Genomic DNA, 12824 nt, shown 5'->3' with positions numbered 1-12824 from the left:
GTTCCAAATCAGGAAAGGAGTACGTCAAGGCTGTATGTTGCCACCTGCTTATTTAACTTATATGCAGAGGACATCATGAGAAATGCTGGGCTGGATGAAGCACAAGCTGGAATCAAGATTGCCGGGAGAAATCTCAATAACCTCAGATATGCAGATGACACCACCCTTATGGCAGAAAGTGAAGAGGAACTCAAAAGCATCTTGATGAAACTGAAAGAGGAGAGTGAAAAAGATGGCTTAAAACTCAACATTCAGAAAACTAAGATCATGGCATCTGGTCCCATGACTTCATGGCAAATAGATCGAGAAACAATGGAAACAGTGAGAGACTTTATTTTGGGGGCTCCAAAATCACTGCAGATGGTGACTGCAGCCATGAAATTAAAAGACGCTTGCTTCTTGGAAGAAAAGTTATGACCAACCTAGACAGCATATTAAAAAGCAGAGACATTACTTTGCCAACAAAGGTCTGTCTAATTAAGGCTATGGTTTTTCCAGTATTCATGTATGGATGTGAGAGTTGGACTTATAAAGAAAGCTGAGTGCCGAAGAATTGCTGCTTTTGAACTGTGGTGTTGCAGAAGACTCTTGAAAGTCCCTTGGACAGCAAGAAGATCCAACCAGTCTACCCTAAAGGAAATCAGTCCTGAATATTCATTAGAAGGACTGATGCTGAAGCTGAAGTTCCAATAGTTTGGCCACCTGATGCAAAGAACTGACTCATTGGAAAAGACCCTGATGTTGGGAAAGATTGAAGGTGGGAGGAGAAGGGGACAACAGAGGATGAGATGGTTGGATGGGCTGACGGACTCGATGCACATGAGTTTGAGCAAGCTCTGGGAGTTTGTGATGGACAGGGAAGCCTGGTGTGCTGCAGTCCTTGGGGTCGCAAAGAGTCGGACACGACTGAGTGACTGAACTGAACTGAAGAGGTGGGGTCTTCGGGGAGGGGTAATTAGGTCATGAGGGTAGAACCCTTATGATGGGGTTAGTGCCTTTATAAAAAGAGATCCCAGAGACCTTTCTTGCACTTTCTGTGAGGTGAAGCAACAGCAAAAAGATAGCTATTTATGAACTAGTAGGCAGGTGCTCACAAAGCACCAGAATCGATAAGCATCTTGATCTTGGACTTTCCACCATCCAGAACTCCGTCCACCACTGTCTCCTGGAGTTTGCTGAAATTTATGTCCATTGAGTCAGTGATGCTCTCTAACCATCTCATCCTCTGCCAGACCCTTCTCTTAGGTGGGACCAAAAATAAATAAATAAAACAGCTAACAACTGGGAATGCAGCCAGGCAATGACTAAGGTTCGGGAAACTGAGACCTGGAAGAGATGGTTCCCAGCCTCGTCCCAGGGGAGGAAGCTGCTGAGCTTGGAAGAAACTGTGTGTTTGGTAGAAGGCCTGCCTCCCAGCCACTGGACTGCAATCCTGTTGACATAAACCCGTTGATCAAAGCAATCCCCCAACTGCTCCAGGCCAGTTCCTGTGGCTCCTGGTGGAATTCACTCAGCAGATCCGGATCTGGTAAATATAAAAGGTCTGGTCCTTGGGTGCGGACCCGCATTCTGGACAAGGCTGCTGAAAACAGCTTCCTCTGCCAGTGCTGAGCCAGGTGCCATGGCAGCAGTCACGGCCCCCTCAGAAGACACCAGAGACCCGAGTGCCCGCCCTGGGGGCCTTGAGGCGAACCTGGAGACCAGCTCAGGTAAGAGGTGCAGAGGGGGCCTCAGCCCTGCAGCTGAGAGGGACTGGGGAGGCCGTGGAGTGGGGGTGGCAGGAAAGGACAGACAGCCTCCCTCCAGGGCTGCCAAGATTCTCAAGCCACGGGTGAGCTTCATTTACAGTTGACCCTTGAACAGCTTGGGGGCTGGGGCGCTGATCCTCCGAGCAGTGGACAATCAGGCTATAACTACAATCATCCCTTTGTATTTGAGAGTCCACATCCACAGACTCAACCTACTACGGATTGTGTAGGAATGGGTATTTATTGAAAACAAATCCACATGTAAGTGGACCCACAGTTCAAACTGGCATTGTTCAAGGATCAGCCACATTTCCTGCATTAACTAACTTAGCAGAAGAGAAGCTTCCTTCTGAGCTGGGTCGTGGCGATGAGCACGTAGTCAAGAGGATGGTTTTGTTTATCATTTGGGCAACTTGAAACGTTTTTTTCAAAGAGCAAAGGCTTTGGATTCAGAGAGACCTGCTCTGGCACTTGCTTCATTGATAAATCCCCGGGTTGGCTCATTGATAAGCCCCTGGGTTGGCTCACGGCTGCCCCCTGTTTGGTGGGGAAAGACAGAGCGAGGATCCCCGGGCCCGAGGGGACAGGTGGATAAGAGTATGGTGGGGGATGGGGCGCAGCGGTGCTTCCTGGGGCCACTGACGTCTGCACCAGCTGAGCCTCAGTTCCCTCACCTGTAAAAGGAGGTCGGGCTTTCCTCCTGCTACTCAGCACAGTGTGGTCCGTGGGCCAGCAGCATCGGCATTCCCTGGGCGCCTCTCAGAAATGCAGACCGTCAGGCCCCGGCCCAGACCTGCTGTACCAGAAATGAAGTGAAAGTGTTAGTCGCTCCGTCACGTCTGACTCTTTGAGAGCCATATACTGTAGCCTGCCAGGCCCCTCTGTCCATGGAATTCTCCAGGCAGGAATACTAGAATGGGTAGCCATTCCCTTCTCCTGGGGATCTTCCCGACCCAAGGATCGAACCCAGGTGTCCCGCATTGCAGGCAGATTCTTTTCCATGGAGCCACCTGAGAATCCGCATGATAACAAGATGCCCAAGCAGCTTGGAGGCGTGGTGGGGTTGAGAGGTTCTGATGTGGTGGGCTCTGCGCTCCCGGAAGGCAGAGGGCTGAGGGGGGGTGGGGAGGAGACAGATTCATACTCAGGCCTCCCCAGTGCTGAAATGCATGCTGTTAAGCCCCACCGGCTTCCCATTTTTGTGTGTCAACTAACCTACAGTTAGCACTTCCCAGGTAGCACCAGTGGTAAAGAGCCCACCTGCCAGTATAGGAGATGTAAGAGATGTGGGTTGGATCCCTGGGTTGGGAGGATCCCCTGGAGAAGGGAAAGACTACCCACTCCAGTATTCTTGCCTGGAGAATGCCCATGGACAGAGAAGCCTGGTGGGTAACAGTCCATAGGGTCTCAAAGAGTCAGACACGACAGAAGCAATTTAGCACGTACGACATACAGTTAAACCCCTGTTGAGGGAAGTCTATTTAGTATTCTGTGATAACAGGATTTCCCTGGTCCACTGGCTAAGACCTCGTGCTCTCCATGCAGGGGGCTTGGGTTTGATCTCTGGTTGGGGAACTACATCCCATATGTCTCAACTAAAAGATCCCACGTGACACAAAGGTAAAGAATCCGGCATTCTGCAGCTAAGACCCTGTGCAGCCAAATAAATAAGTAAATACATATTGTTTACAAAATTCTGTAATTACAGATATGGGAAAAGAATCTAAAAAAGAATGGATGTATGTTTGATATATAAATAACTGGATCACTGTGCTGTTCACCTAGAACTAACTCAGCATGGTAAATCACCTACTGCTGTTCTTTGGTTGCTAAGACTTTTACAACCCCACGGACTGCAGTCCCCCAGGCTCCTCTGTCCATGGGATTCTCCAGGCGAGAATACTGGAGTGGGTAGCCATTTCCTTCTCCAGGGGATCTTCCCGACCCAGGGATCCAACCCCCTTCTCCTGCATGGTAAGCGAATTCTTTACCCCAAGCCACCAGGGAAGCGCAAATCAACTATACCCCAATATAAAATAAAAATTATCTATTTTTATTTTATTAACAGAAAAACTCCCCGCTGAGTGGACGAACACGCGAACCACTGGAGCCGGCCCCGCGCTGCGCCAGCACGAACCTCCAGCCCTCTGCTCCCTTCCAAGTGGAAGGCCGGCGCGCCGGCAGAAGGCCGTCCCCGGAGCCCACCTGACCTTCGTCATCGACTGTGCGCGAGGGAAGCAGATCTCCCTGGCAGCACCCCCAGGGCCACCCCGCACCCCTGGTCCCAACCCGGGACCTGCCGTCCCTCCGATGAAGACCTACATCTTGTTATGCGGAGAAAAGCGGTCCTCCAACCTGACTCTGGAGGCTCCGCTAAGTAGGGGGGGCCTTTCCCAGGCCGGGGGGCCTTGCAGAGGGACTACAGCCCCAGCTTCCCCCCCAGCCAGCCCCGAAGGCCTTGCGGAGGCTCCTGAAGCCAAGGGGAGCCCCGTGAAGGCCGTGTCCTCGAGGTCCTCCGCGTGGGGAACGGTCATCGGCTCCCTCAAGGCCCTCTCCTCCTGCGTCTGCGCACAGGCGGATTGACTGCAGGAGCCTGGCCGTGGCGGAGAGGGTCAGGGGTCCATGCACGATTCCCAGCGTCCACTCCCGCTTCCCCAGCTGAGCAGAAGGCTTTTGTGCCTGAGCCAGGTAAGGAGAGTTGGATCCTAAAGGACATCTGAAACAGCACCAAGTATCCTCCTTCCTTCCTCTGCATCTTTGCTAGCCTTTCAGCGGCAGCAGGATAAGGCGCCGCCACGTAGAATGAGGCTGACTCAGTCACACAGCACACTCTAACACAGCATTTCCAAACTGCCAGCTCTGCAAGGCGCTGGAAAAGACACTGCAGCTTTCTTGGAGTTTGTAAGCTTGAGGGTGGGGGAGAAAAGTTAAACAACCGAATAAAGACTATTCGAGCAGTGTAATGAATGCTGTGTAGACACTGAGCAAGGTGGTGGGATGGAAAATGGTGGAACAGCACTGGGAACTACCCTCCCTAGGGTCACCTGGTTGGTTTCTCATCCAGAGCAGGAGTCAGAACCTCCCAGCACGACGGGCAGGGGCGGCAAGTGACTGCAGCCATCTTCGCCCACGTGCGAGGCTGTAGGTCACCAGGAATCACCGGGAGGGCACGGGACTCAGGATGGCGATTTAAGGACCCAGGTGGGGTGGGAAATAAGGGGAACTGGCTTCTCAGGAGGGGGTGGAAGTACTCAGAAAGGGAAGGGAGTAGCATGCTTGAACAGATGAAAATGAGATATTATTTACTGAGCACCCACTGCATGCCAGGCTTCCACTGCTCCTAGGGACAGAAAAGTAGGTGGGGGAGCTCTATGCTTCTCCCGCAGGGCAGTCCTGGTCCTCAGCAGGAAGTAGGAGCTGCTGTGAGGAGAGAGGGAGGTCTAAGAGATGCTGACAAAGAGGGTCTCAAGCCTCTTGGATTAAAATTGCTGAATGTTCATTTATTCACTAATGCTTTACTAGGTTTCTACAAACCTAGTAAACTGGTGAGTTTCCCAGGTGGCACTCGTGGTACAGAACCTGCCTGCCAGTGTGGGAGACAAATGAGACACAGTTTCAATCCCTGGGTCCAGAAGATTCCCTGGAGGAGGGCATGGCAACCCACTCCAGTATTCTTGCCTAGAGAATCTCACAGACAGAGGATCCCAGTGGGCTACAGTCCATAGAGATGCAAAGAGTCGGACACGACGGAAGTGCCTCAGCATGCACACACAACGCTGGTGGCTGACGTGTATTGGCCATTTGCTCTGTGCCAGGGAAATGACAGCCTCCAAATGCCAGTACAGAGAAGCGCCATTTTTTTGTTGTTGTTGTTGTTTTTTTTTTTTTTTTTTACCCATTTCACAGTTTAGAGAACCATGGCAAAGAGAAGTTGAGGAATGTACTCGAGGCCCATAGACAGGTGCAGTTGGGCTTAGAAGCCAAACCAGCCCTACAGCAGATGGCCTCTCCTCCTGGCAGGGTCTCTTCTAAACAGAGGGGACCTAGAGAAAGCAGACCCTGTCCTCAAGGAGCTCGTAGCCTGGTAGGGGAGGCGAGAAAGACGACCGTTGGTTGTCGTGACTTCTGATACGTGCAGCGGTAAGGCACACAGAATGAGACTGGGGCTGGAGGAGGCCGCCCAGGCCACTCAGGGGAGGAGATCAAGGAGGGCTTCGTGCAGGAAGTGGCATCTAAACTAAAAGCTGACCAGTGAGTGAGTCATACCAAGGCAAGGGGCAGGGTGGGGGTGCTCCAGGGAGAAGGGCCCGTCGTTCAGTCTGGCTGGAGGAGCCATTCATTCATTCACCAAGTATTTGTTGGGTGCCTACTGTGTGCTAGGCTCTGGGCTAGACCCTGGGATGCAGCAGTGACAGACAGACAAGGCTTTGCCATCAAGGAGCTTGTCCTCCAGCTGGGGGAGAGGATGCACATACACACTGAAAACAGAGAGGCCAGGGAAGCGACAGGGGCCTCTCACAGGAGGCCTCGCAGGCCACGAGGAGGTCTCTATTTTACTCTGAGGTGGGGACTGCTGGAAATCACAACCTGCCTTATAAAAAAAGATTCCTTAGCTCTTGTGCTGGGAGAGGAAGGCAGGGGAGGAAGCTGCATCTTACTCCAGGCAAAGGGAGTAATGATCCGTCCTAGAGAGGTGGTGAGAGAGGAGTCTGGACCGTTTACATCCCCTCCTCTGTCCTCCCCTTGCTGAGAATCACTGGACTAGCAGAGCCCAGAGACAGAGCTGGAAGGGAGTCAGAGCCCTCAGAAGAGGGTGGGGCTGCAGGCCTAGCTTCCTGCCAGCAGGTGTCGCCCCAGCATCAGACTGGGCGGCCCCGCCTTCCGGGCTGGGGGAGGGCCGAGCTTTCAGAAGCCCCGCTTTCACTCTAATCAGTGTCCCTTTCCTCTGGAATAGCCGCTATTGATGGTTTTATACACACCACATGCCACTCCAGTTCCTCTCACACTGGACCCGTGAAGACACTGAGGCACAGAGAGATGAAATGATTTACGCCAGGTCACCAAGTCCAAACCCCAGGCAGAGTGACTGCGCAGTTATAGCGTCATAAGCCTGTACTGAGCTGCAGGTGCTCTGCTCGTGTTTGCGGAAGGAGTGAATGAGCAGTCCCCAGGGACCATTCCCCAAGGAGCAGTCCCCAGGGATCATTCCCCAAGGAGCAGTCTCCAAGGAACAGTCCCCAAGGAGCAGTCCCCAGGGCCTGGCAGTGGGCAGGGGCATCTGAGGGTTGACCGAGTGACTGAGGCCCTCACTGAGCTGGGCACACGGGTGGAGGAGGAAACCTCATCTCTTCCCCACAGTCCTGTGGGGGCCATCCCATTGTACAGATGAGACTGAGGCCCGGCTGGGAGGAGTGACTGGCCCAAGGTCATACAGACAGCGAGTGGCAGAGCCAGGGCTGAAGTGGCGACGGCGCATCCTCAGAGCTTTATCTACCCACCATATAACAGAAACTTACCGAAAAGCTGTTGAGACAATGAACCAACAAAGAAGAAAGACTTTCCTGAACCACCGAGTAACAGTTGGCAGCCATGCCTATCAGGACTGGGGCGTGGTGCGTGCTCAAGAATTGTGAGGGAAGAAAGGGAGGAAGAAGCAGAAAGGAGGGAGGGAAGCAGGGAGGGAGAGGCAGGTTTTCCGTCCGCTCTCTCCCCTCCGGCTCCCTGGGGCCAGCGGCCCGGCTTGATGCCCCTCAGGGAGGCTCCCCAGGGCCCCCACCCCGCCAGCATTCCTCAGACCCCCAGGGAGAGCTGCCCCTGGGTCCAGGCGCTGGAGGGCTCCAGAGCTCAGGACAGGCCTGGGGCTACTCGGGGTGAGCCCAGGCGCGCTGTGCTGACTGTAAACAGCACCATCCCGCCGCCCAGAGGCTCCTGCCTGGGGCCCCAGCCTGGCAGACCCCAGCCACCCTGCTCCTCAAGACCCTCTCCCAGGTGAGGGCAGAGTCAGAGGGTGGAAGCTTGGGTTTCCTCATTCAGAAAACAAGCACAGAGATTTTACAGGACCTTAGCATTTCCCGAGCTTACACTAAACACCATCTGGCTCTGGCTGTCACAGCGGGCCTGGGAGGGTGCGACCTGATCTTTGTTTGTGGAAGAGGAAACCAAGGCTTCCAAGTGCTTCTCTGGCCCACCTCCCCCACCCCCAGTGCCCAGACAGGTCTTCCAGGAGGGCCTTGCAGAACTGACCACTTTATCATTATTAATTATTTTTGGTGGCGCCGGGTCTGTGCTGCTGCGCTCGGGCTTTCTAGGCCAGTGAGCGGGGGCTGCTCCTTGCGGCGCTGGGGCTTCTCGTTTCGGCGGCTCCTCTTGTCACAGAGCACGGGTTCCAGGCTCAGTAGGTGCCTCTAGAGCTCAGACTCAGTGGTTGCGGTGCAAGGGCTGTAGTTGCTCCATGGCATGCGGAGTCCTCTGGAACCAGGGATTGGACCCGTGTCCCCGGCACTGGCAGGCAGATTCTCATCCACCATACCACCAGGAAGTCCCAGGAACCTACCTTTCCCATCTGCTTCACCTGCTTTTCCTGGAAAGGGGACCCCAGGTACAAGGCAGCTCCTCTGCCCTTCCAGTCCAAGTCTTCATCTTAATGGAGCCAGAGACAGTGTCAGGATCCAAACAGAAACGAGATTAGGGGATCTAACTGAGCCCTCTGGTGTCTTCAGCACATGGCATATGTGAGCCACAGCCAGCCGTCAGGCACCAAGCCCTCTGAGTGCGTCACAGAGCAGCCACGGCAGGTGCAGCCTGCTGCCACCGCTTCATGGTGCAACAGTCCAGTTCAGTTCAGTCGCTCAGTCGTGTCCGACTCTTTTCGACCCCATGCACTGCAGCACACCGGGCCTCCCTGTCCATCACAAACTCCCAGAGTTTACTCAAACCCATGACATTGAGGTGGTGATGCCATCCAACCATCTCATCCTCTGAAGTCCCCTTCTCCTCCCACCTTCAATCTCTCCCAGCATCAGGGGCTTTTCAAATGAGTCAGTTCTTCGCATCAGGTGGACAAAGTATTGGAGTTTCAGCTTCAGTCCTTCCAATGAACACTCAGGACTGATCTCCTTTAGGATGGACTGGTTGGATCTCCTTGCAGTCCGAGGGACTCTCAAGAATCTTCTCCGACACCACAGTTCAAAAGCATCAATTATTTGGTGCTCAGCTTTCTTCACAGTCCAACTCTTACATTCATACATGACCACTGGAAAAACCATAGCCTTGAGTAGACAGACCTTTGTTGGCAAAGTAATGTCTCTGCTTTTTAATATGCTATCTAGGTTGCTCATAAATTTCCTTCCAAGGAACAAGCGTCTTTTAATTTCATGGCTGTAATCATCATCTTCAGTGATTTTGGAGCCCAAAAAAATAAAGTCTGCCACTGTTTCCACTGTTTCCCCATCTATTTGCCATGAAGTGATGGGACCAGATGCCACGATCTTCGTTTTCTGAATGTTGAGTTTTAAGCCAACTTTTTCACTCTCCTCTTTCACTTTCATCAAGAGGCTCTTTAATTCTTCTTTGCTCTCTGCCATAAGGGTGATGTTGTCTGCATACCTGAGGTTATTGAGATTTCTCCCGGCAATCTTGATTCCAGCTTGTGCTTCATCCAGCCCAGCGTTTCTCGTGATGTACTCTGCATACAAGTTAAATAAGCAGAGTGACAATATACAGCCTTGATGTACTCCTTTTCCTATTTGGAACCAGTCTGTTGTTCCATGTCCAGTTCTAACTAGTGCTTCCTGATCTACATACAGATTTCTCAGGAGGCAGGTCAGGTGGTCTGGTATTCCCATCTCTTGAAGAATTTTCCACAGTTTATTGTGATCCACCCAGTCAAAGGCTTTGGCATAGTCAATAAAACAGAAATAGATGTTTATCTGGAACTCTCTTGCTTTTTCGATGATCCAGCGGTTGTTGGCAATTTGATCTCTGGTTCCTCTGCCTTTTCTAAAACCAGCTTGAATATCTGGAAGTTCACAGTTCACATACTGTTGAAGCCTGGCTTGGAGAATTTTGAGCCTTACTTTACTACCGTGTGAGATGAGTGCAATTGTGTGGTAGTTTGAGTATTCTTTGGCATTGCCCTTCTTTGGGATTGGAATGAAAACTGACCTTTTCCAGTCCTGCTGGCCACTGCTGAGTTTTCCAAATTTGCTGACATATTGAGTGCAGCACTTTCACAGCATCATCTTTTAGGATTTGAAGTAGCTCCACTGGAATTCCATCACCTCCACTAGGTTTGTTCATAGTGATGCTTCCTAAGGCCCACTTGACCTCGCATTCCAGGATGTCTGGTTCCAGGGGAATGATCACACCATCGTGGTTATCTGGGTCATGAAGATCTTTTTTGTCCAGCTCTTCTGTGTGTTCTTGCCATGGTGCAACAGAGATAAGTTACTTATTCAAGATCACAGAGCTCACAAGCAGCAGAGACGAGATTTGAACCCAGGTGGTGTGGCTCCAGAGTCTACAACTGATCCTCCACTCCTTTTCTTTTAATGAAATCTATACATCATACGGGAGAAAACAATGGCACCCCACTCCAATGCTCTTGCCTGGAGAATCCCATGGACGGAGGAGCCTGGTGGGCTGTAGTCCATGGGGTCGTGAAGAGTTGGACACGACTGAGGGACTTCTCTTTCACTTTTCACTTTCATGCATTGGATAAGGAAATGGCACCCCACTCCAGTACTCTTGCCTGGAGAATCCCATGGACAGAGGAGCCTGCTAGGCTGCAGTGCATGGGGTCGCTAGAGTCGGACACAACTGAGCGACTTCCCTTTCACTTTTCACTTTCATGCACTGGAGAAGGAAATGGCAACCCACTCCAGTGTTCTTGCCTGGAGAATCCCAGGGACGGGGGAGCCTGGTGGGCTGCCGTCTATGGGGTCGCACAGAGTCGGCCACGACTGAAGCGACTTAGCAGCAGCAGTAGCAGCAGCATACATTATACGTGCTTCCCTGGTAGCTCAGACGGTAAAGCGTCTGCCCTCAGTGCGGGAGACCCGGGTTCGATCCCTGGGTTGGGAAGATCCCCTGGAGAAGGAAATGGCAACCCACTCCAGTACTCTTGCCTGGAAAATTCCGTGGACTAAGGAGCCTGGTAGGCTACAGTCCATGGGGTCGCAAAGAGTCGGACACGACTGAGCGACTTCAGTTCACTTCGCTTCATACATCATACACTTTCGATCGTTAGTCACCTGCCCATGTCTAGGGCCCCGCTTGAACTACGCTTTTTGACTTATTTGCCTGCATCGCGTCTCAGCTGCCGCGCACAGGAGCCTCTCGTTGAGGCTTCGCGGACTCTCTGGTTGTGGCGTGCTAGCTCGCTCGGCATATGCGCGGCGTTCCGGCTTAGCTGCCCCCCTCCCCGCCCCGGCATGTGGGATCTTAGTTCCCTGACCAGGGGTCAAACCCAAATCACTGGACCACCAGGGAGGTCCTGAGCCCCCACTCTTTTTTTAAAAAAAGGAAGTTTTTAGATTTTATTTGTGTATTTTTGGCTGCGCTGGGTCTTCGCCGCTGCGCCCTGGCTTTCTCTAGTTGCGGCGGCGGAGGCTGCTCTTCACTGCGGCGCACGGGCTTCTCCGTGGAGCACAGGCTCTAGGCATGCAGGCTTCAGCGCAGCGCGCGGGCTCAGTAGCTGAGGCAAAGGGGCTTGCTTGCTTCGCGGCATGTGGAATCTCCCAGAACCAGGGATGAACCCACATCCCCTGCATTGGCAGGTGGATTCTTCTCCACTGGGCCACCAGGGACCCTCCACTCTTTACTAAGCCTTCTGAGCTTTTTTAAAAATTCCACAAGCATTTACTTAGCTCCTTTCCCATGCTGGGCTTGGAAGCAAGAAGGCAGAATAAGGCATCTTCTGCCATCGCAGACCTGGGATCCAAAGCAGATGGGAAACAGAAGGGGTGAGGGCCAATGGAGGCGTGCAACGGGCAGGTGGGTCAGGGAAGGGTGGGCTGGGGCTAGGGGATGGTCTAGTAAAGAAGCTCTGGTCTGCAGTTCCAGAGGCCTGGTCTTCACCCCATCTCTGCCACTGACTTGCTGTGTTACTGAGGGCAAGGCCCTACCCCTCCGGGGGCCTGGGTCCCCCCATCAAACCATGAGGAGTTGGGAGTGACTCCCAGAGGATATGGGGCTAGCCAACCAAGCCTCAGGTCTGCCCTCAGCCCCAGGCATGTGCTCATCTCATCTGAATCTGAGCTTCTTTGAAACACAGGTTTTGGGCCTAGGGTTCCTTGAGCTCTGTGACTCTGAGCTGGTGACTCTGGAGGACTTCCAGGAAGAGAAGGCTTTTGGTCTGGGGTAGATCTTTGAAAGTGAAGGCACCTCCTAGGTCCTCCACACCCATCAGGTACTGGACCTGGACTTGCTCACAGATCTCCAGCCCTGGAAGGTTGCATGCTTTCAACCTCCCCTGCCTCCTGCCCACACCCTCTGCTAAAGCTATAAGATGTAAGGGTTCCCCTTCTCTATACAGGAGGGCAGGGAGTGGGGGACTGATCTGAGCTGACCCCGCAGAGGACATTCTAGAGCCACAGTGATTCACATTCTGGCCATGCCACTTCCCAGCTGTGTGACCTTGGCCCAGTTACTTGACTTCTCTGAGCCTCCTGTCTTCCTTGGTGCCCACCTCGCAGGATGGTGGGCATGAGCAGGTGTCTGGCACACACTAGGCGCTCAATGAATGGGGCTGCTATAATTATTTTTCACGTGGTAGGGGCGGAGCCCAGGACCCGCAGCCAGGTCTATTTTTAGCCGGGAAAGCGTGGGGGACCAGCCGAGACAAAGCGCGGCCGGCAGCCCGGCCGTCAGGGGGCGGAGCCAACGCGCGGAGCCCGCTGTCCCCAGCCCCGCCCTCCTCTTCCGCGGGTCACCTTGGCAGTGGGGCGCCTTCAGTCTCCAGAGCTCCCTCAGCCTCTAAAAGCGCAGTCTGGGGAGGGGCCGCTGGGGCCCGCGGGGTGGGAACATTCGGCCCCATTGGCCACCGGGGAGCTGCCCCCTTTCCTGGCCCAGGGAGGG

The 12824-nt window shown here is 53.3% G+C and overlaps 1 protein-coding gene across 1 annotated transcript; it reads left to right on the top strand.

Annotated features, from left to right (window-relative positions):
- Window positions 1-1493: 1493 nt before the first annotated feature.
- Window positions 1494-4715, top strand: SRARP (steroid receptor associated and regulated protein). Its single transcript, XM_027522760.1, has 2 exons — window positions 1494-1709; window positions 3817-4715. The coding sequence occupies exons 1-2, from the start codon at window positions 1622-1624 to the stop codon at window positions 4329-4331; spliced, it is 603 nt and encodes a 200-aa protein (XP_027378561.1). The 5' UTR covers window positions 1494-1621; the 3' UTR covers window positions 4332-4715.
- Window positions 4716-12824: the final 8109 nt, after the last annotated feature.

Source organism: Bos indicus x Bos taurus, chromosome 2, assembly GCF_003369695.1.
Source record: "Bos indicus x Bos taurus breed Angus x Brahman F1 hybrid chromosome 2, Bos_hybrid_MaternalHap_v2.0, whole genome shotgun sequence".
Lineage (NCBI taxonomy): Eukaryota > Metazoa > Chordata > Mammalia > Artiodactyla > Bovidae > Bos > Bos indicus x Bos taurus.
Note: the sequence above shows the minus strand (reverse complement) of the source record. Positions and strands in the feature narration are given on the sequence as shown.

Coding starts and splice junctions, on each gene's coding strand:
- SRARP (XM_027522760.1), top strand. CDS start 1,622: ATGGCAGCAGTCACGGCCCCCTCAGAAGACACCAGAGACCCGAGTGCC. Junction 1,710..3,816: donor GAACCTGGAGACCAGCTCAG/GTAAGAGGTGCA, acceptor TTTTATTAACAG/AAAAACTCCCCGCTGAGTGG.